Source organism: Arachis hypogaea, chromosome 18 (genome assembly GCF_003086295.3).
Source record: "Arachis hypogaea cultivar Tifrunner chromosome 18, arahy.Tifrunner.gnm2.J5K5, whole genome shotgun sequence".
In the NCBI taxonomy this organism is placed as follows: Eukaryota; Viridiplantae; Streptophyta; class Magnoliopsida; order Fabales; family Fabaceae; genus Arachis; species Arachis hypogaea.
The window spans coordinates 94,258,497-94,282,802 of NC_092053.1; the positions used below are offsets into that span (position 1 = coordinate 94,258,497).

Here is a 24,306-nt window from a genome sequence, read left to right on the forward strand (position 1 = left end):
ATCTAAGAATTCGAACCTACTCCTCTCCCTTGTGTTTGGATTCTTATCTTTTCTTTCCTCCATTATTCTCTTCTTATACTTACATAAGGAATCTCTATACTGTGACATAGAGGATTCCATATTTTCTGTTCTCTTCTTTTTCATATGAGTAGGAACAAGGATAAGAACATTCTTGTTGAAGCTGATCCTGAACCTGAAAGGACTCTGAACAGGAAGCTAAGGGAAGCTAAAGCACAACTCTTTGGAGAAAATCTGACTGAAATTTTCGAAAAAGAAGGAGACATGGCCGAAAATAATAACAATGCAAGGAAGATGCTTGGTGACTTTACTGCACCAAATTCCAATTTACATGGAAGAAGCATCTCAATCCCTGCCATTGGAGCAAACAATTTTGAGCTAAAACCTCAATTAGTTTCTCTGATGCAACAGAACTGCAAATTTCATGGACTTCCATCAGAAGATCATTTTCAGTTCTTAGCTGAATTCTTGCAGATCTGTGACACTGTTAAGACCAATGGGGTTGATCCCGAGGTCTACAGGCTTATGCTTTTCCCGTTTGCTGTAAGAGACAGAGTTAGAATATAGTTGGATTCTCAACCTAAAGATAGCCTGAACTCTTGGGATAAGCTGGTCACGGCTTTCTTAGCCAAGTTTTTTCCTCCTCAAAAGCTTAGTAAGCTTAGAGTGGATGTTCAAACCTTCAAACAGAAAGAAGGTGAATCCTTCTATGAAGCTTGGGAGAGATATAAGCAACTGACCAAAAAGTGTCCTTCTGACATGCTTTCAGAATGGACCATCCTGGATATATTCTATGATGGTCTGTCTGAACTATCAAAGATGTCACTGGACCATTCTGCAGGTGGATCCATTCACCTAAAGAAAATGCCTGCAGAAGCTCAGGAACTCATTGACATGGTTGCAAATAACCAGTTCATGTACACTTCTGAAAGGAATCCTGTGAGTAATGGGACGCCTCAGAAGAAGGGAGTTCTTGAAATTGATACTCTGAATGCCATATTGGCTCAGAACAAAATATTGACTCAGCAAGTCAATATGATCTCTCAGAGTCTGAATGGATTGAAGGAATCATCCAACAGTACTATAGAGCCATCTTCTGAAGAAGAAGCTTATGATCTTGAGAACCCTGCAATAGCAGAGGTAAATTACATGGGTGAACCCTATGGAAACACCTATAATCCCTCATGGAGAAATTATCCAAATTTCTCATGAAAGGATCAACAAAAGCCTCAACAAGGCTTTAATAATGGTAGAAGAAACAGGTTTAGCAATAGCAAGCCTTTTCCATCATCCACTCAGCAACAGACAAAGAATTCTGAACAGAGTCCATCTAGCTTAGCAAATATAGTCTCTGATCTATCTAAGGCCACTGTGAGTTTCATGAATGAAACAAGGTCCTCTATTAGAAATTTGGAGGCACAAGTGGGCCAGCTGAGTAAAAGAGTCACTGAAACCCCTCCTAGTACTCTCCCAAGCAATACAGAAGAGAATCCAAAGAGAGAGTGCAAGGCCATTGATTTAACCATCATGGCCGAACCTACAAGAGAGGGAGAGGACGTGAATCTTAGTGAGGAAGACCTCCTGGGACGTTCAGTGACCAATAAGGAGTTTCCCTTTGAGGAACCAAAGGAATCTGAGGCTCATCTAGAGACTATAGAGATTCTATTGAACATCCTTCTGCCCTTCATGAGCTCTGATGAGTATTCTTCTTTTGAAGAGAATGAAGACATTACTGAAGAGCAAGTTGCTAAGTACCTTGGTGCAATCATAAAGCTGAATGCCAAATTATTTGGTAATGAGACTTGGGAAGATGAACCTCCCTTGCTCACCAATGAACTAAATGCATTGGATAGGCAGAAATTACCTCAAAAGAAACAGGATCCTGGTAAATTCCTAATTCCCTGTAACATAGGCACCATGACCTTTGAGAAGGCTCTATGTGATCTGGGGTCAGGAATAAACTTAATGCCACTCTCTGTAATGGAGAAACTTGGGATCTTTGAGGTGCAAGCTGCTAGAATCTCATTAGAGATGGCAGACAACTCAAGAAAATAGGCTTATGGACTAGTAGAGGACGTGCTAGTAAAGGTTGAAGGCCTTTACATCCCTGCTGATTTTATAATCCTAGACACTGGGAATGATGAGGATGAATCCACCATCCTTGGAAGACCCTTCCTAGCCACAGCAAGAGCTGTGATTGATGTGGACAGAGGAGAATTGGTCCTTCAACTGAATGAGGACAACCTTGTGTTTAAAACTCAAGAATCTCCTTCTGTAACCATGGAGAGGAAGCATGAAAAGCTTCTCTCACTGCAAAGTCAACCAAAGCCCCCACAGTCAAACTCTAAGTTTGGTGTTGGGAGGTTCCAACCTTGCTCTGATTATCTGTGAGGCTCCATGAGAGCTCACTGTCAAGCTATTGACATTAAAGAAGTGCTTGTTGGGAGGCAACCCAATGTTATTTAATCATATCTATTTTATTTTCTTTTTGTTATTTCCTGTTTTATTAGGTTGATGATCATGTGGAGTCACAAAAACTACTGAAAAATCAAAAAGAGAATGAAAAACAGCATTAAAAATAACACACCTTGGAGGAGGAGCATTCTGGCATTTAAACGCCAGAAACAAGCATATACCTGGCGTTAAACACCAGAAACAGGCTATATTTGGGCGTTTAACGCCAGAAACAAGCAGCAGTCTGACGTTAAATGCCAGGATTACACAGCAATGGTGTTTTACACGCCTAATTGCAGCAGGGATGTTAAGTCCTTGGCGCCACTGGATCTGTGGACCCCACAGGATCTGTGGACCCCACAGGATCTGTGGACCCCACAGGATCCCCACCTACCTTCTTTTCTCCTCTTCACACCTTTTCATAACTCTCTTCCCCATCATCTCTTCACCACTCACATCCATCCCCTCTTCCCCAAAAACCCCACCTACCTTCAAATTCAAACTATTTTCATCCCAAACCCAACCCTAATGGCCGAACTCTAACCCTCCCCCCACTCCTATATAAACCCCTCATTCCTTCTTCATTTTCACACAACAAAACCCTCTCTTCTTCCCCTTGGCGGAAACCATCTTTCTCTCCCTTTCCTCCATTTCTCTTCTTCTTCTTCTTCTTTCTTTCTTTTTTTGCTCGGGGACGAGCAAACATTTTAAGTTTGGTGTGGTAAAAAGCATTGCTTTTTGTTTTTCCATAACCATCAATGGCACCTAAGGCCAGAGAATCCTCAAGAAAGAGGAAAGGGAAGGCAATTGCTTCCACCTCTGAGTCATGGGTGATGGAGAGATTCATCTCAAAGGTCTATCAAGACCACTTCTATGAAGTTGTGGCCAAGAAGAAAGTGATCCCCGAGGTTCCTTTCAAGCTCAAAAAGAATGAGTATCCGGAGATCCGACTTGAGATCCGAAGAAGAGGTTGGGAAGTTCTCACCAACCCCATTCAACAAGTCGGGATTTTAATGGTTCAAGAGTTCTATGCAAATGCATGGATCACTGGGAACCATGATCAAAGTGCGAACCCGAATCCAAAGCATTGGCTTACCATGGTTCGGGGGAAATACTTAGATTTCAGTCCGGAAAATGTAAGGCTGGCGTTCAACTTGCCAATGATGGAAGAGAATGCACGCCCCTACACTAGAAGGGTCAACTTTGATCAAAGGTTGGACCAAGTTCTCATGGACATATGTGTGGAAGGAGCTTAATGAAAAATTGACTCAAGAGGCAATCCGGTTCAATTGAGAAGATTGGACCTTAAGCCTGTAGCTAGAGGATGGTTGGAGTTTATTCAACGCTCAATCATTCCTACTAGCAACCGGTCTGAAGTTACTATAGATCGGGCCATCATGATCCATAGTATCATGATTGGAGAGGAAGTGGAAGTTCATGAGATCATACCTCAAGAACTCTACAAGGTGGCTGACAAGTCCTTTACTTTGGCAAGGTTACCCTTTCCTCACCTCATTTGCCACCTCTGCAATTCGGCTGGGATTGACATAGAGGGAGACATCCTCATTGAAGAGGACAAGCCCATCACTAAGAAAAGGAAGGAGCAAACAAGAGATCATGGACCTCAACAAGGGCATAAGGAAATTCCCCACTATGAAATCCCTGAGATACCTCAAGGGATGCACTTTCCTCCACAAAACTATTGGGAGCAAATCAATACCTCCCTAGGAGAATTAAGTTCCAACCTGGGACAACTAAGGGTGGAACACCAAGAGCACTCCATCATTCTCCATGAGATTAGAGAAGATCAAAGAGCTTTGAGAGAGGAGCAACAAAGGCAAGGAAGAGACATAGAGGAGCTCAAAAGCACCATTGGTTCTTCAAGAAGAGGAAGACGCCATCCTCACTAAGGTGGACTCATTCCTTAATCTCCTTGTCTATTTAATCTACTATTTTTCGATTTTTGAGCTTTATGTTTTATTTATGCTTGTCTCTTCACTATATGATCACTAGTGTCTAAGTGTCTATGCCTTAAAGTTATGAATGTCTTATGAATCCATCACCTTTCTTAAATGAAAAATGTTCTAAAAACAAAAGAACAAGAAGTACATGATTTTGAATTCATCCTTGAAATTAGTTTAATTATTTTGATGTGGTGACAATACTTTTTGTTTTCTGAATGAATGCTTGAACAGTGCATATGTCTTTTGAATTTGATGTTTATGAATGTTAAATATGTTGGCTCTTGAAAGAATGATGAAAAGGAGACATGTTATTTGATAATCTGAAAAATCATAAAAATGATTCTTGAAGCAAGAAAAAGCAGTGAATACAAAAGCTTGCGAAAAAAAGAGAGAAAAATAGCGAAAAAAAGAGAAAAAGAAAAAGAAAAAGAAAAAGCAAGCAGAAAAAGCCAAAAGCTGTTTAAACCAAAAGGCAAGAGCAAAAAGCCAATAGCCCTTAAAACCAAAAGGCAAGGGTAAATAAAAAGGATCCAAGGCTTTGAGCATCAGTGGATAGGAGGGCCTAAAGGAATAAAATCCTGGCCTAAACGGCTAAACCAAGCTGTCCCTAACCATGTGCTTATGGCGTGAAGGTGTCAAGTGAAAACTTGAGACTGAGCGGTTAAAGTCAAGGTCCAAAGCAAAAAAAAAAGAGTGTGCTTAAGAACCCTGGACACCTCTAATTGGGGACTTTAGCAAAGCTGAGTCACAATCTGAAAAGGTTCACCCAGTTATGTGTCTGTGGCATTTATGTATCCGGTGGTAATACTGGAAAACAAAGTGCTTAGGGCCACGGCCAAGACTCATAAAGTAGCTGTGTTCAAGAATCAACATACTGAACTAGGAGAATCAATAACATTATCTGAACTCTGAGTTCCTATAGATGCCAATCATTCTGAACTTCAATGGATAAAGTGAGATGCCAAAACTATTCAAGAGGCAAAAAGCTACAAGTCCCGCTCATCTGATTGGAGCTAAGTTTCATTGATATTTTGGAATTTGTAGTATATTCTCTTCTTTTTATCCTATTTGATTTTTAGTTGCTTGGGGAGAAGCAACAATTTAAGTTTGGTGTTGTGATGAGCGGATAATTTATACGCTTTTTGGCATTGTTTTTACATAGTTTTTAGTATGATTTAGTTAGTTTTTAGTATATTTTTATTAGTTTTTAAATAAAATTCACATTTCTGGACTTTACTATGAGTTTGTGTGTTTTTTTGTGATTTCAGGTATTTTCTGGCTGAAATTGAGGGACTTGAGCAAAAATCAGATTCAGAGGTTGAAGAAGGACTGCAGATGCTGCTGGATTCTGACCTCCCTGTACTCAAAGTGGATTTTTTGGAGCTACAAAACTCCAAATGGCACGCTCTCAATTGCGTTGGAAAGTAGACATCCAGGAATTTCCAGAAATATATCATAGTCTATACTTTTCTCGAGTTTAGAGGACGCAAACTGGCGTTCAACGCCAGTTCCATGCTGCATTCTGGAGTTAAACGCAAGAAACAGGTTGCAAAGTGGAGTTAAACGCCAGAAACAGGTTACAAACTGGCGTTCAACTCCAAAAGAAGCCTCTACACGTGTAAAGCTCAATGCTCAGCCCAAGCACACACCAAGTGGGCCCCAGAAGTGGATTTCTGCATCAATTACTCATTTCTGTAAACAATAGTAACTAGTTTAGTATAAGTAGGACTTTTAACTATTGTATTTACATCTTTGGATTATCTTTTGATCCTTTGATCATGTTTAGGGGGCTGGCCTCTCGGCCATGCCTTGACCTTGTTCTTATGTATTCTCAACGGAGAGTTTCTACACACTATAGATTAAGGTGTGGAGCTCTGCTGTTCCTCATGAATTAATGCAAAGTACTATTGTTTTTCTATTCAATTCACGCTTATTCCTATTCTAAGATATTCATTCCCACCCAAGAACATGATGAATGTGATGATTATGTGTCGCTCATCACCATTCTCACCTATGAACGCGTGCCTGACAACCACTTTCGTTCTACATGAAGATGAGATAGAATGAGTATCTCTTAGATATCTAATACAGGGGACCGAGTCCGAGATATTAGAATCTTCGTGGTATAAGTTAGAACCCATGGACAGCCATTCTCGAGATCTGGAAAGTCTAAACCTTGTCTGTGGTATTCCGAGTAGGATCTGGGAAGGGATGGCTGTGACGAGCTTCAAACTCGCGAGTGCTGGGCGTAGTGACAGACGCAAAAGGATAGTAAATCCTATTCCAGTATGATCGAGAACCGACAGATGATTAGCCATGTAGTGACAACGCATTGGACAATTTTCACAGAGAGGACGGGATGTAGCCATTGACAACGGTGATGCCCAACATACAGCTTGCCATGGAAGGGAGTAAGAATGACTGGATGAAGACAGCAGGAAAGCAGAGGTTCAGGAGGAACGAAAGCATTTCTATACGCTTATCTGAAATTCTCACCAATGAATTACATAAGTATCTCTATCCTAGTTTATATTTTAATTATTTTTTAATTATCAATTCTCTATAACCATTTGAATCCGCCTGACTAAGATTTACAAGGTGACCATAGCTTGCTTCAAGCCGACAATCTCCGTGGGATCGACCCTTACTCACGTAAGGTTTATTACTTGGACGACCCAGTGCACTTGCTGGTTAGTTGTGCAAAGTTGTGACAAAGTGTGATTCACGTTTGAGAGCACCAAGTCTTTGGCGCCATTTTTGATGATCACAATTTCTGCGCACCAGTCACGCGTGCGAGTGATCCACGCGTGTGTGTTGCCTATCTTCAGAGCAGCTATGGAAAATTATATATCGTTGCGAAGTCCCAGATGTTAGCTTTCCAACACAACTAGAACCGCCTCATTTGGACCTCTGTAGCTCAAGTTATGACCGTTTGAGTGCGAAGAGGTCAGGCTAGACAGCTTAGCAGTTCCTTCAATTTCTTATATTCCTTCCACTTTTGCATGCTTCATTTCCATCCTCCAAGTCACTCTTGCCCTATAAACTCTGAAATCACTTAACACACATATCACGGCATCGAATGGTAATAAGAGGGGATTAAACATAGCAAATTTAAGATCAAAGAAACATGTTTTCAATCATAGCACAAAATCAGGAAGGAAATTGTAAAACATGCGAATTATACGATAAGTGTGAGTTTAGTGGATAAAATCTACTCAATTAAGCACACAATGTACCACGAAATAGTGGTGCATCACCTGCCTGATGCATGCATAAAATCCGGCTGGAGGATAATGCCAAACTAGTGGTACAACCACAAAGGCGATTGAACCCAGCCATGAAGGAAGTAGTGCAGAAGGAGGTCACTAAACTCTATAAGGTTGGGATTATTTATCCCATTTCTGATAGCCCATGGCTGAGCCCGATCCAGGTTCTTCCTAAGAAGGGTGGAATGATAGTGGTTCACAATAAAAAGAATGAGCTGATCCTAAAAAGGACAGTTACAGGGTGGCGTATGTGCATTGATTATAGAAAACTTAATGACGCCACTAGGAAATATCACTTTCCTTTACCCTTCATTGACCAAATGCTAGAAAGGCTAGCAAGTCATGCTTTTTATTATTTCCTGGATGGATATTCTGAGTACAATCAAATAGTAGTGGATCCACAGGATCAAGAAATGATAGCATTTACATGTCCATCTGGCGTGTTTGCTTATAGACGAAAGCCATTTGGCCTGTGCAATGCGCCTGCCACCTTTTAGAGATGCATGCTATCCATCTTCTCTGATATGATAGAGAAATTCCTTGAAGTATTCATGGATGACTTATCTGTATATGGAGACTCATTTGACTCCTGTCTTGATCATCTGACCCTGGTCCTAAAAAGATGCCAAGAAACAAACATAGTTCTAAGCTGGGAGAAATGCCACTACATGGTAGCTAAAGGCATTATTCTTGGGCATCGGCTCTCAAACAAAGGGAAAGAAGTGGATCAAGCTAAGGTGGAAGTGATCGAACGCTTGTCTCCACCTACTAGTGCTAAGGCTATCAGAAGCTTCCTATGACATGCAAGATTCTACAGGCGGTTCATAAAAGATTTTTCTAAAATCGCCAAACCCCTGTGCAATCTCTTGGCCACTGATGTCCCATTCATTTTTGACCAAGAATGCCTCCATGCCTTTGAAACTCTGAAGGCCAAGCTTGTCAGTGCTCCTATCATCTCTGCACCCAACTGGGATTTGCCATTTGAGCTAATGTATAATGCAAGTGATCATGCAATTGGCACAGTCCTAGGTCAGAGACATGACAAGCTTCTGCATGTCATTTGCTATGCTAGTCGCGTATTAAATGATGCGTAGAAAAATTACACTACTACAGAAAAGGAGCTACTTGCAGTGGTTTATGCCATTAACAACTTCAGATCCTACCTACTAGGATATAAGGTCATTATTTATACTGACCATGCTACTCTAAAATATCTGCTCACTAAGCAAGAGTCTAAACCCAGGCTAATAAGATGGGTATTGCTCCTGCAAGAGTTTGATATAGAAATTAGAGACAGAAAAGGGACAAAAAATCAGGTGGCTGATCACTTATCCCGGATTGAGCCAGTAGCAGGCACTTCCTCTCCCTCTACTGACATATCCGAATCTTTTCCAGATGAGCAGCCCTATGCCATCTGGACAATACCTTGGTTTGCAGACATTGCGAACTAAGAGGCTATACGGTTCATTCCCAAAGAGTTTTCCAGGCTGTAAGCCCAGAAACTCATGCATGATGCAAAATATTACTTATGGGATGAGCCATATCTCTTTAAGAGATACTCAGATGGAATAATCTGACGCTGTGTTTCTGAAGAACAGCCATAGATAATTCTATGGCATTGCCATAACTCTGACTATGGAGGATACTTTGGAGGTGAGCAGAAAGCCACTAAAGTACTCCAAAGTGGCTTTTATTGGCCTACTCTCTTTAAAGATTCTAGGGAGTTCGTCCGTAATTGTGATAGTTGCCAGCGGGTTGGCAATCTTCCTCATGGTCACAGAATGCCTCAACAAGGAATCTTAGAGATTGAGTTGTTTGACATATGGGGCATAGATTTCATGGGACCATTCCCACCCTCATACTCAAACACCTACATCCTTGTGGTAGTAGATTACGTGTTTAAATGGATTGAAGCAATAGAAACACCCACTAATGACACTAAAGTAGTAATGAAGTTCCTCCAGAAGAACATTTTCAGCAGATTTGGCATCCCTAGGACACTAATCAGTGATAGAGGAACTCATTTCTGCAACAGACAGCTGGATTCTGTCTTGAGCCAATACAGAGTTTGCCATAAAATAGCAACACCGTATCATTCCCAAACAAATGGGCAAGATGAAGTCTCAAATAGAGAACTGAAGCGAATTCTAGAGAGGACAGTAAATGCCTTTAGAAAGGATTGGGCCAAAAAGCTTGATGATGCTCTGTGGGCATACAGAACAGCTTTCAAAACCCCCATTGGAACTTCACCATATCAATTAGTATATGGGAAATCCTATCATTTACCAGTGGAACTAGAACACAAAGCCTATTGGTCTACTAGGTTCCTCAACCTTGATGCTAAAGCAGCAGGGGAGAAATGGCTGCTCCAACTAAATGAGTTGGGTGAATTCCGCTTAGAAGCATTTCAAAATGCAAAAATCTATAAGGAAAAGGCAAATAGGTGGCATGACATGAAGCTAGCTTTCAAAGTCTTTGAACCAGGATAGAAGGTCCTGCTCTTCAACTCAAGACTCAAACTGTTCTCTGGGAAACTCAAATCCCGTTCGACAGGACCGTTTGTGATTACTAAGGTATCACTATACGCGCATTTAGAGCTTCAAGGTAAAGAAACAAGGTTCACTGTCAATGGACAGAGGGTTAAGCATTACCTTGAAGGAGATATAGAGCCAACAGGCTCAAAACTGCTACTAAGTTAAGTACAGTGAAGTCCAGCTAAAGACATTAAAGAAGCGCTTGTTGGGAGGTAACTGATGAGCGGATATTTTATACGCTTTTTGGCATCACTTCATATAGTTTTTAGTAGTTTTTATTTAGTTTTAATTAACGTATTTTCTAGCTGAAATTGAGGAGCTGGAGCAGAAGTCTGATTCAGAGACATAGAAAGCACTACAGATGCTGTCCAGATCTGATCTCCCTGCATTCGAAAGAGCTTTTCTGGATCTATAGAAGTCCAAATGGAATGCTCTCAATGGCTATGGAAAGCTGACTTCTAGAGCCTTCCAGAAATATATAATAACTTATACCTTGCTTCTAGAGCCCAAAACTGGCGTCCAACGCCAGCTCACTGCCCCATTCTAGGCGTCCAGCGCCCAAAGAGCAGAGCCCAGCATCCAAAGGCCCAGAGAGGATCCCCTAGCTGGCATTCCACACCCAAGGAGCCTCATAGCACGTGGATCTCATTAAAGCTCAGTCCAAACACTCACCAAGTGGGCATCAGAAGTGGATTTTAGCACTAAATAGATTGTTTTACCCTTACTGGTCATATGTTTAGTATTTAAGGGATCTTATTCATGTAATTTAGGAGATCTTAGATCCTTTTTTAGACTCTCCAATTTAGGAGAGAATATTCACGTTTTTATCTTTGTTTTTATTTTCAGTATGAGTTTCTAAACCTCATAGGTTGAGGGGAGGAGCCCTGCTGAGTCCTATGAGTTAATTAAAGTATTATTTCTTCTTCTTCGATCCGTGTCTGATCTATCTCTAAGATGTATATTCCAATCTTCATCATGATGAACAGGATGATTTGACAAATTGGCTTTGTTCATCACATTAAGACGAACGTGCCTGACAAACACCCACGTCTACCTGGGTTCGTGTGAGTACCTGAAAGAAAAGCACGAGCCAACAGCTATGATTATACATCTCTCAGACGGTTAATCCACGATTTCGTTAGGGACTTCTCGAGACACCAGTTCAGCCGATCTCCAGGGAGATTATGGTCTCTGTGGTATAGGCTAGATCCAAGAAGTAGCGTTCTCTGATTCGAAAGATTCTACCTTGTCTATGGAGTTTTGAGTAGGATCGCCAAAAGGATGAACTTCTATGCGCTTCACCCTTCGTCAGATTGAATATCATGACCACTGGCCATGGCCGTGTTCAACCTGTAGCAGAGGAGATCAAGGATCATTGGCGTGGATTTGATCACTTACAGCCTGCCATATAAGAAGATCACTCACAAGAAAGGAAGATAATAGTACCAGAGTTACTTTTGAAAGACAAAGCAACTCCATCTCTCAACTCTACTCCTATCACTTATTCCTATCCCTGAAAACACATGCTTTACACATTCAACAAAAGACCTTTTATTCCGCCTGACTAAGACCTACAAGACAACCATAAGCTTGCTTCAAGCCACAATCCTCGTGGGATTGACCCTGACTCGCTCAGGTATTACTTAGACGACCCAGTACATTTGCTAGTACTGCTGCTGTTGTATGAAATAGTATGGGTTTTGCATACACGTGCACCATCTAACTAAGCAAATCACTTGACCATTGTTGCTTGATCGATCAATCCTCGTGGGATCGATCCTCACTCACCTGAGGTATTACTTGGTACGACCCGGTGCGCTTGCCAGTTAGTTTGTGGGTTATAAATTCCGCACCAAGATTTTGGCTCTGTTGCCGGGGATTGACTGTGATTGACAACTACTGGTTGTTTGATTTCTTAGATTAGGCATTTTTGCTTTAATTTCATTTAACTTATTTCTCTAAAAAAATATATTTTTTATTTATTTTATTTTTTTCCGCTTAATTTCTGAAATTAAGTTTGGTGTCCCCTTAGTTGTTTTATTCCTCCTAGTTATTTTACTTATTGAGTTTGAATTTTATATTCATTTTTGCTTATTAGTTGTTTTATTGTCTTAATTATTCAGTTTATTTTCTTTATTTTATTTTTTGTTTTCTTTTATATTTTATTTTATTTTTATTTTTTATTATTTTTATTATTTTTATGTTCTTTCTTCTTTGCTTGCCTGTTTACCACATGGTGCGTTAATTCTGTTTGGTATTTTGTGCTAAGAAAAAATAATGGAGGGAGATTACATGGGTTACTACTCACACCCAAGGAGTGATTCATATTATTGTGAATAGAGGAACTACCCGGATTTTGGTTGGCAATGTCAAGAGCAAAAAGATTTCAATGTCCCATATCCTATCTATCAAGAACCACCATCTCCATATTCATATCAAGAACCACCATTTCCATATACATACCAAGAACCATCCTCCTCTTTTTATTCACATCAAGAACCACCATCTCCATATTCATATTAAGAACCACCATCTCCATATACACACCAAGAACCATCCTCCTCTTTTTATTTATATCAAGAGCCACCATCTCTTTATTCATATCAAGAATCACCATCTCCATATACATACCAAGAACCATCATCTCCTTCTTATTCATATCAAGAGCCACCATCTCCTTATTCATATCAAGAACCATCAGATCTTGAGCTTCTCATGAAAGAATACATACATGATATAAGAATGAGTGTCAAAAATATAGAGAAATATGTGGAGTTGATTTTCAAGCCCCAGGAAGAGGAACAAGCAAATTCCTTCCCAAGAGATACAATGCAAGATCCTATGGAAGAAAGTTAGGAAATCAATCAAAGGAGTTCATACTTTAGTGAATTAGAGAACTCTCCACCCCCACACATGGAAGAAGAGAAAGATGCATAAATAAAGAAGGAAGATGCATAAACAAAGGAGGTTTTAAGAGATGAAAACAATTATAGGAACCTACACTCCAATGAAGCAGAGAGTGGCATAGAGGGTGAGTTTATTGAACCACCAATTCAAGAAGTTCTTGATGAAGGATACACTCCAACCATCACACAACACCCAAATTTTGAAATCAAAGAAGTGAAAGCAATCAAGGAAAGCACAAAAAAGGGGATTGTGACCAACAAACAAAAGACAATATCCATGAAAAAGAGAACGTCAACAAGAAGCAATCCAACCTCTACCCCAACAAGCAAGGTGAATCAAGCTAATAATAATAAAAGAAAGATTGTTAGGAGAAATTCAAGTCCAAGGGAACTAGTTTTCACTTCTCCCCCCTTGGAGACATTTCTTTTAACCAACTGGAAGAAGAGGAAGAAAATTCAACAATCAAGTGTCAAGCTAGTGACATTAAAGAAGTGCTTGTTGGGAGGCAACCCAACTACTAGTATCCTTGGTTTTGCAGCTACTTTGGTTTTAATTTTATAGTTATTTTCATTTTAGCATTATGGTTATTTTAGTTCTGGTTTTAAATTATTTTATCTCAATTTTTTTTAGAATTTTTCTTGTTTTACATGTGTTTTGGTCATGCAGAGTGATTAGAACAGGAACATGAGCAATTCAAATGAATTTTTGACACCCTGGAGTTTTTCTTTGCTTGGGGACAAGCAAACTTTTAAGTTTGGTGTTGTAGAGTGTGCTCTCTGTTTAGCTTATCATCAGTGGCACCATGGGGAGATCAATGTTCTTCATGGAGGAGCACAGCCGGAGGAATGACATGGCCACCAACATAACTGAGGTGGTCGAGTTCCTTTCATTTTATTTCACTTTCCGCTCTTATTTTGTTGTCTTCTATTTTCTATTACTTTGATTTCCTGCATGATCTTTAGTACTTTCAGTTCTTAGATTTAGTTTCATTCTGTTATTTGCTTTTAGTTTTAAAAAAAATTTTGTCTCATGTACCTCTCACTGAGCTTAAATCTAAAAAGAAAAATAAAAAGAAGTGATGTATTGCATGAGAAATTGAGTTTATATTGAAGAGTAGTCTTATTTACTTAGATGTGGTGGTATTATCTGTGATTTTGAATGCATGATTTGAACAGTGCATATTTGAATTTGAATCTGTTACGGAACCGCCGAGTCCAGGCCCAAACCTCCAACAGAAAGGAGTTCAATGGGTCGGCTCTTAATACCCGACCTAAGGCATGCCCGACCTACCATCCGTACAAATCATGCCATCGCCTGGGTCGGTATCCTCGAGGCAGCGTCCGGAGTCCCGACCCGAAGTCTGGGATGACCTGCCCCTCCCACGTGGATTACGACAGCTCATAAGCTCCTTAACCAATGGGCTAGGTCATCACTAGGCCCACCCAGCATAGTATATAAGGGGAAAGGACAGCTCTCCCCCCAAGGTACGTCACACTTTTACCTAATTTGGCCATCTTTTCGTACGGACTCTGACTTGATCGTTGGACTGTCCTCGCAGGTGGCCATCCCCCGTGCTCCACTCCACCTCCGGCGTCATCAGCGCACACCAGTCGATGCTCCACGTCAGCTCAGGGTCTCTCTCTCCCCCCTACTCATCACCACCTGACCCGTCGAATACCTGAGAACATCAGGTAACGAACATTGGCGCCGTTTGTGGGGACCCCAGAGTAGACATGGAGCGACCCCTCACTTCGGAGGAGCTCTACGAAAGAGGCAGGGCACGCCTGAGCAGGGCAAGTTCGACAGCCCACACTGGAGAACAGACAAGATCCTCCGTCCAGCCAAACCAACAAATGTACACCAAGACCCCTGAAAGACGTCCCTTTGGGAGAAAGGGGGCCGACAGCGCCAAGATCATGCAAGAACTCAGGCATAGAGTACAAAACCTTGAGCGATAGCTGGCGGCGAGGAGCCGACCCCACGAGGACGTCAGCCACTCTCACGGCAGCGTCAGCCAATGCCACGCCCGCACCCGCTCCCCTCCCGAGCACACGACAGCCAAGAAAGGAGCCTAACAAGGCGCGACGAGGCGCACACATAAGCAACCTCCCGACCTACCCAAGGTGGGTCAGAAAGCCACTGGGAATCCCAGAGGGGGAAAGCCAGGAGACAACAGGACCCCATTATCATGGGAGCCACTCCTTTCCATCCCTCGATCCTCAAGGTCCGGCTCCCGAGAAACTTCGACAAGCTGACGAACATGAGGTACGATGGGACTAAGGACCCCCAGGAGCATATCACAGCCTTTGAAGCAAGAATGAACTTGGAAGGGGTAGATAACACAGTCAGATGCCGGGCATTCCCCATGACGCTGGCCGGCCCAGCGATTCAATGGTTCAACGCCCTCCCACAAGGATCCATCACAGCCTTCACAGACATATTCCAGTGCTTCCTGGCTCGGTTCACGACACACATAGCCAAGGCAAAACACCCAATCAACCTACTAGGGGTTACCCAAAATCCCGGGGAGCCAACCAGGAAGTTCCTAGATAGATTCAACGATGAATGCTTGGAGATCGACGGCCTCATAGACTCAGTCGCCAGTCTATGCCTAACGAACGGCCTGCTAAACGAGGACTTTAGAAAGCACCTCACCACTAAGCCCGTCTGGTCCATGCAAGAAATCTAAAGCGTGGCCAAGGAATACATCAATGATGAGGAAATCAGTCAGGTTGTAGCAGCCAATAAACGGAAGCTCCCAAACCACCCAGCTCGGCAGGCCACCGAAGTCAACAGGTACAAAGAATCTCCTAGGGACGGCACCCTAAGCAAGCTATCCAAGCAACCACGGGTAGGAAGGTTCATGAACTACGCGCCACTTATGGCGCCTATAGTAGAAGTCTACCGACAAATTACAGACAAGGGAATCCTGTCCAGACCTAGACCATTGAAAGAGAGAACGGGAGGCAACAAAAGCCTTTACTGTGATTATCACAAGGGATTTGGTCACAAAACCCAAGACTGCTTCGACCTCAAGGATTCCTTAGAATAGGCCATCAGAGAGGGAAAGCTAAGTAAATTCTCCCGGCTCATCAGAGAACCAAGGAGGCGAGAAAGAGAACGCTCCGAGGAAGATCGGAGCCGAACTGTCAAGCCAAGGTAAGAACCCAGGGGGGATGCCAATAACCCCCCAACTTTCGTGGTCAACATCGTGGTCTGGCACGACAGCCCTCCTAAATCCAGATCGGCAGCAAAAAGGGATACCCGGGTACTCTCCATCTCGACAGAAGGTCCCGTCGCCAGCAAAAGGTATCCCACAATATCTTTTGGCCCGGAAGATAAATGGTTTTATGATCTCCCCGAAAACCCCCCATCGTAGTTACAGCGATGGTCGGGACAGGATTAATCAGACGTATCCTCGTTGACACGGGAGCTAATTCTAACATTCTATTTAGAAATGTGTTCGACGCCATGGGGCTCAAGGAGTCCAACCTCAAGAATCACCAGCACGGAGTCATGGGACTAGGCGATAACTACATTAAACCCGACAAGACGATCTCTTTCCCAATTTGCCTAGGAACCGGTGACGCCAGGAAATCGGTTATGGTGGACTTCGTAGTCCCAGAGACTCCACTGCCTATAATATCATCCTAGGGAGAAAAACTATCAACAAATTCTCAGTTGTAATATGCCTCAACTTCCTGACAATGAAGTTTATAACGGACAAGGGAACAGTTGGTTCCATAAGGGGAGACCTAGAAACGGCAGTCGCCTGCGACAGCACCAGTCTCTCTTTAAGGAAAGAATCTAAGAGGGCATCTGGCGTATTCCTGGCAGATCTGGACGTTAGGATAGAGGACAAGCTGAGACCAGAACCAGAGGGGGACATGAAAAAGTTCCAAATAGGGAAGTCGGTAGATCAGTTTACCTTCGAAAACAGAAACCTGCCCCATGAACTCAGGGGCCCCCTCATGGAGATCGTAGGGGCAAACGGCGACCTCTTCGCATGGACACCATCAGACATGCTGGGATTGGACCCCGAGGTTATGTCCCACCGGCTATCCATAAAACTTGATGCCAAACTGGTAGCCCAGCGGCGAAGGAAGATGTCGCAAGAAATGGCTGAAGAAGTCGCCAGACAAACAGCAGGGTTGCTAGAAGCAAGGTTCATCAAAGAACTCGAGTACTCAACATGGCTATCCAATGTCGTCCTAGTCAAAAAAGCCAGCGGAAAATGGAGAATGTGCGTTAATTACTCTGATCTGAACAAGGCATGCTCGAAAGACTCTTTTCCCCTCCCCAACATTGACACCTTGGTTGACTCAGCGGCAGGATACCATTTTCTCAGCTTCATGGACGCCTATTCTGGCTATAACCAGATCCCAATGCACCGACCTGACGAGGACAAAACGGCATTCATAACACCAGGAGGCACTTATTGCTACAAAGTAATGCCCTTTGGGCTGAAGAACGCGGGGGCCACCTACCAAAGGCTAATGAGCAAAGTCTTCCATGACCTCATCGGCAAGTCGGTAGAGGTTTACGTTGACGACATCCTGGTGAAAACAGCAGAACCGAACAAACTAATAGATGACCTCCAGGCTGTCTTTAAAGCACTAAGAAAGTTCAACATGAGGCTCAACCCACTCAAATGCGCATTCGCCATGGAAGCAGGGAAATTTCTTGGGTTCATGATAACACAAAGAGGGGTAGAGGCCAACTCGGACAAATACGAAGCCGTCCTTAAAATGACAAGCCCTGGGTGCATCAAAGATGTACAACGACTCACTGGGAAGCTCACGGCTCTGTCCCGATTCCTCGGCGCCTCGGCAAAAAGGGCCATCCCATTCTTCAACCTAATGAAGAGAGGGATCGCCTTCGAGTGGACCCCAGCATGCGAAGAAGTGTTCAGCCATTTCAAAAAGATACTCTCGGAACCTCCCGTACTCAGCAAGCCTAGAGAAAGGGAGCCCCTATACTTGTACTTGGCTGTAACCACGCAAGCAATGGCAGTGGTCCTGGTCCGAGAAGAGGACAAGACTCAGCGCCCAATATACTTCATCAGCAAAGTACTCCAAGAGGCTGAGATGAGGTACACCAAGTTGGAAAAGCTGGCCTATGCCCTACTAATCTCGTCCAGAAGGCTAAAGCAATACTTTCAAGGGCACATAATCATCCTGAGAACCGACCAAGCCATCCGACAAGTCCTCCAGAAACTCGACCTTACGGGAAGAATGATGGCATGGACAATAGAACTGTCCCAATATGATTTGCAATACGAACCCAGACAGGCAATCAAAGCCCAAGCCATGGCAGATTTCCTCGTAGAGGTCATCGGGGAGACTCCCGACGCACCGAACACACGATGGAAACTCCACGTTGATGGAGCATCCAACCAAACGTTCAGAGGGGCCGAAATTATTCTCGAAAACTCGGTAGGAGTAGCCTTCGAACAATCCATCAAGTTTGACTTTTCATTCTCCAACAACTAGGCAGAATATGAGGCCCTGATAGGAGGATTGATACTAGCCAAAGAAGTCGGAGCGTCAAGGGTGGAAGTTAGCAGTGACTCCCAGGTCGTCACCTCCCAGGTAAACGGCAGCTACCAAGCTAGGGATGCACTACTACAAAAATACCTGGAAAAGGTAAAAGACCTATGCAAAAGCTTCGAGGAAGTCACAATCCAGCACGTCCCTAGAGAAAGAAACACCCGAGCCGACCTCCTCTCTAAGCTAGCAAGCACCAAACCCAGGACGAGAAACAGATCCTTAATCCAAGGGCTAGCAACCGAACCTACGATCATCATGTGCGTGGCCCAAACGTCAAACCCCCCCTCATGGATAGATCCCATATTTCGATACCTAGAGCATGGGAAAACCCCCCCAAATGAGAAGGAAGCACAATCCACCAAGAGGGAAGCCCCCAAATACGTAATCATACAAGGATAGTTGTACAAACGGGGGCTCCACCAGCCATTACTCAAATGCCTACGCCCCGACCAGACTACGTCCTTAGTGAAGTCCATGAGGGGTGTTGTGGTCACCACATCGGAGGAAGATCGTTAGCAAGAAAGATCATCCGAGCGGGGTACTATTGGCCTACAATGATGTCGGATGCCAGGAGTTCGTTAAAAAATACAAAAATGCTAAGAAAATTCTAACTTCCACAAAGCACCACCCGAAGAGCTCAGCCTAATGATGGCCTCCGACTTCGTCCAATGGGAGTCGACCTCTTGGACCATTCCCGCTTGTACCTGGAAAGTGAAATACTGATAGTGGCCATAGACTATTACACAAATGGGTAGAAGCAGAACCACTAGCTAGCATATCTTTAGCGAATTACCAAAAGTTCATATGAAGCAATGGTCACAGTGGATCCTGAACGTCTAGGTGGATAGCTAACAAAGTTATCCTAAAAGGATTAAAGAAGCGACTTGTGGGAAAGAAGGGCTCATGGGAGACGAGCTAGCCTGGTCTTGTGGTCTTACAGGACATCCCAATCACATCAGTGAACCCCTTTTAACTCAATACGGACGACCAGTCACCAGTCGAGGTGGGGACCAAGCCCAAGGTTATCCTCGAGAGGAAGTGAAGCAATCGAAAAAGATCTGGTCGATGAGACAAGGCAAATGGCACACCTAGCAGAGATGGAGATAAAACAAAGAATAGCCCTAAGGTACAATGGGAAAGTGCTAAAAGAACCTAGGAGAAGGCGACTTGGTCTTGCGACACAACGACATAGGGCTACCAACCCCAGGGGAAGGCAAGCTAGCCCGAACTGGGAAGGTCTACAGGGAAGAGAGTCCTTGGCAAAGAGGTTACCTAGAGGGAAAGCGAGGTCGAGACATTGAACAGCAATCTAGGAACATTAATAGAAGAAGCGATCATTGACGACCTCAACCCCCCCCTTTTTTTCCATGATCCTCCTTTATGTTCCCCTTTTATGTTCTCTTTTTACATTCCTTTTATGTTCCTCTTTTACTATCTTTCACTTAATTACGCATTGCATCATTTCCTTGTTTCAAAGTTCTAACAATATGATAAGTTTACCTTTTGCAAGATTCACGTCGAAATAACAAAGCAACGAAAAATGGCGAACGGTCGACCTAACGGGAACCCAGGACTGATCACCCCGGGAACCATAGGGACCAAAAAACAAAACGGCTCAGCGATAAGCAGTTACCAAAAATGTAAACAAAACGCGACGTCCAGGAAAAATACAGTAAACAAAAGGCCGACGACGTACCAGAGTGAATAACCAAAGTTTTACACCATAAGGGCGCCTTATAATAGGCCCCAAAATAAAAGCAAGTTGCAGAAATAAAGCAAGGATCATAAAGGTAAAGAGAATTATCCATCTCAACGCTTGAGGATATCAACAATCTTCCCACCCTCCACTGTCTTAATAGCCCCAACTTGAGAAAGGTCAAGGTCGGGAGCCTGAACGGCCACCTGGGGCTTAATCCCTTCCTCGGTCAGCTTGACGGCCTCCCGGACCCCATTTGCAAGCTTCTTATTCTTCTTCTTCAAGGCAGCCATCTCCTGAGAAGCAGCCTCTGCCGAGTGACACGTGCCCCAAGGATGTATTGGTAAAGATTTTCTCCAATAAGGTCGCGTTGTAAGTATAGCTCTACCAACAACAATCCTCGGGGGTCAAATTTAGAAGAGGGATCTGGTTGTCACAAGTTCAACCCCAATAGAAATAACCGAAGTATTCAAACCTCGGGTCATCTCACAAGGAATGGGCAAACATGTGCTTCAACATTGGTTAGAAGTCCAGGGTTGTGAGTTATGAGCATGAAAATAAATGAGAATCTTAACAAGCAAGTAATCTTAAAATGCAACAACTAGTTCAATTAACTAAGCAAAACATGAGCAACTTCAATGAATAAACAACATTCCACTTAATTCTATTGTAACCCAAACAAGTAACTACAACTAAAGCAATTGGTTGAGGAAATTGAATTTCAAATATGAATAATAAAAGCAACTCTTGGCTAGGTTTGGGAATTGGGGCCACCATCATTGTCTAACAACTATATCTTGATAATTATGAAGAACCAAGCTTATTAAGTCTACTCTCAAAGTCTTAAGTACGTGATATCTACTCCTAGACTTGAAGTACGTCAAATGGATTTGATCACATCAACCCATAAGTCCCAACCTACCTACTAATTAGATTAGTAGTGGGTTGGCGTCAATGAGTATCAAATTGACCACCTAGGGCTCCCAAATCATCAAATCCATTAGACCCAATGACTCAAGTTTACCCAATTCCCTTGATCTAGGCCAAGAGTAAAGAAGACTACTCCATAATCAAAGTAAACAATTCATCAAACACTTGGTAAGCATTAACAAAAGACATGTTCAAAATAGCAATTAAATTGAAATCTACAAGTACCCACTAACAATTATCAACATATGATCATCCAAACAACAAAGCTAAGCATAGAAATCATCAATGTAACATCAACAAGTCAAGATTCACAACATTCATGAAATGGGTATAAAATGACAATTGACAAGAATTCATAAACTATCACAAGATATAAGCAAAATTGTAACAAGGAATTCAAATTGAACAATTAAAACTAGTAATTAATAAGATCCAAGTCACAAATCAACAAGGGAAGATCAAATTAAAACTAGATCTAGAGAGGAACAAGGGTTTCTCCCTCTAGAATAACACAAGAACCAAAAACTAACTAAAAATTATTTTCTAGTGTAAAATGAGTGATCCCCCTTTTCCCCTAGCATCCTTGGGTCATTTCCATGCAGAAACAGCTTGAAATTGGGCCTAATGAGCCTTAGAAATCGCCAGGCACGATTTCCTTTAATGAGGTCACGTGCAGCTTTCCACGCGTGCGCGCCATGCGTGCATGCGCGCCGATTGCTTTTGTGACCCACGCGTGCGCGCCAAGTGCGCGTGCGCATCGATAGAGATTTTCTGATCCGCGCGGATGCGTCCATTCTTGCGCGCCGCCTCCAGCCAAACCCGTCCACGCATGCGCGTGGAGTGCGCGAGCGCGCCGATGCTGCTTTTCCCAAGATTTCAATTCTTCATGTTCCTCCCTTTTTGTACATGATTTCTCCCTCTCTTCTAAGTCATTCCTACCCTATAATTCCTGAAATTACTCAACAAATACATCACGGCATCGAATGGCAATAGAAGAGAGTTAAAATATGGCAATTTTAAGGAAAAATAAGCATGCTTTCCATCATGGAGCAATATTGGGAAGTGAACACAAAACATGCATTTCTTGTGAATAAGTGTGAGAAATGTTGATAAAATCCCCAAAATAAGCACAAGATAAACCACAAAATCGGGTTTATCAAATCTCCCACACTTAAATCAAGCATGTCTTCATGCTTAAAATAAAAAGACCAAAGATCATGATGAGAAAGGGTTTATGAAATGCAAACTACCTAAGTGGATGCATGCAACTAATGTAAAATAATCTCCTACTTGGTCAAGAGTAAATCTATCCTCCGAGAATACATGTGAGCATATAGGGTAAAATAGTATGTAATTCATGAATCTCACCAAATTGAATACCATTAAAGAGTACATATGACTTGCTAAACGAACGCTTGTGAAAGCCGGAACAAGCATGAGCATCGAACCCTCACCGAAAGTGTATCCGCTCTATTCGCTCAAGTGTATAGGGTTCGTCATCAATCTTCTCCTAATCATGCTTTCCAAGATTTGTCTTTCATATAACAATCAACAGTTACTCGATGCATGATTACAAGTATCATGAGGTCTTATTCATGGGTTGTAACTGGGCTAGGGTGAAGGTAAGGATGTATATGGTCAAGTGGGCTTAAATTTGAGTCATTGATCAACCTAGGATCCACTAGACACATAGAACAACTATAGAACTACAATAATTACCTAGCTACCCTTGAGTTTTTTCTTTTTGCACACTCATGTATTCTTTTCAATTCACACCCATATGCATTGTTTTTATTACTTTATCTTGGGGCATTTTTATCCCCTTTCATTGCTTTCTTTCTTTCTTTTTTTTTCATATATCCCCTTTTCTGAGGTTTCTTTGTGAACCAAAATTTCAATGCATACATTTAATCATTCAACACATGAGTATATTCCCAAATCCTAGAATTTTCAATTACACTACAATTACACACCTATATATCTACCCAAATTTCCCAAGTATACCCTCCTATTTGAATGATACACATCCTAACTTACCTAAGCAATCAAGGATTCAAATTTAGGACATTCATGGTCTTTCACTTAGGTTGTTGATGTGCTCTTTTCAAGAACAAATGGAGTTTATCATAGGCTCAAAATTGGTTAGCAATGGTAGATAAAAGGGTTAAGGCCATTTGGAAAAAGTGACTATTGAAATGATGGCCTCAATCATGTAAATGCATTCATACACAAAGCAATGGACATATAGAATCAGACAAAGCAAGGATCACAATCATAGAGAGAGAGATATGCACACAAGAATGGAAATAATGGTTAGAAGATGTAACCATGCAATAGGCTCAAAACTTTCATGCTTGTGTTCTTAGCTCAATCACTATGATCCAAAATACATTCTTAAAGCAAGTTTACTGCAAAAAATTTTCAGAATTTTGGTAAGCTCACCCAAAACACAGTTTCTTGGAAAGGAAGTTATTGTTTTGACCAAGTAACTCTATAGAAACTAACTATCATGCAGAGGGTATTTACAAGCAAAACTAACTACACATGCAATATATTAACTTCTAAGCAAAAGATAAATCCATGGGTATTGAGGGGAGAGAGTGTTACCCATGGAGATCGGTCGAACGACCTCCCTACACTTTAGAAATTAGCACGGTCCACCGTGCTACGAATAATACGCAAGGGACGGTCGGGACCGAACTTTCACTATCCCCTTCATCAGAGTTCCCATCACTTGGGTTTGAGGTGGATGTGAACATTTCGGGTTCCTCCATGCTAGGGGTAACACAACGCAGAAGCTTCTTGATGTAAGTATATCGGCGGTGGTTGCGCCGCTCATATCTATCAAGCTTCCGGTAAAGATCTTCTATCCTTTGATGTGTGGATCTCAGTGGTGGTGATGATGAGCTAGAAGGAAAAAGAAGTGGCGGGGCCATGTCGAGGCTTGGTTTGTTCATGGGAAGGTGTAGGTATTTTCCGCTTGGACCA

The 24,306-nt window shown here is 42.4% G+C and overlaps 1 protein-coding gene and 1 non-coding gene across 2 annotated transcripts; one reads left to right on the forward strand and one right to left on the reverse strand.

Moving 5' to 3' along the window:
- Positions 1–675: 675 nt before the first annotated feature.
- On the reverse strand, positions 676–783 carry LOC112774942 (small nucleolar RNA R71). Its single transcript, XR_003189395.1, has one exon. It is a non-coding gene; the product is annotated as a small nucleolar RNA R71 (small nucleolar RNA).
- A 14,548-nt stretch (positions 784–15,331) lies between these two features.
- Positions 15,332–15,832, forward strand: LOC112770164 (uncharacterized). The gene has a single exon (XM_025814576.1). The coding sequence runs from the start codon at positions 15,332–15,334 to the stop codon at positions 15,830–15,832; it is 501 nt and encodes a 166-aa protein (XP_025670361.1).
- The last annotated feature ends 8,474 nt before the right edge of the window (positions 15,833–24,306 follow it).

Excerpts from the sequence above, each read along its gene's own strand:
- LOC112770164 (XM_025814576.1), top strand. The coding sequence starts at position 15,332 with ATGGGAGCCACTCCTTTCCATCCCTCGATCCTCAAGGTCCGGCTCCCG.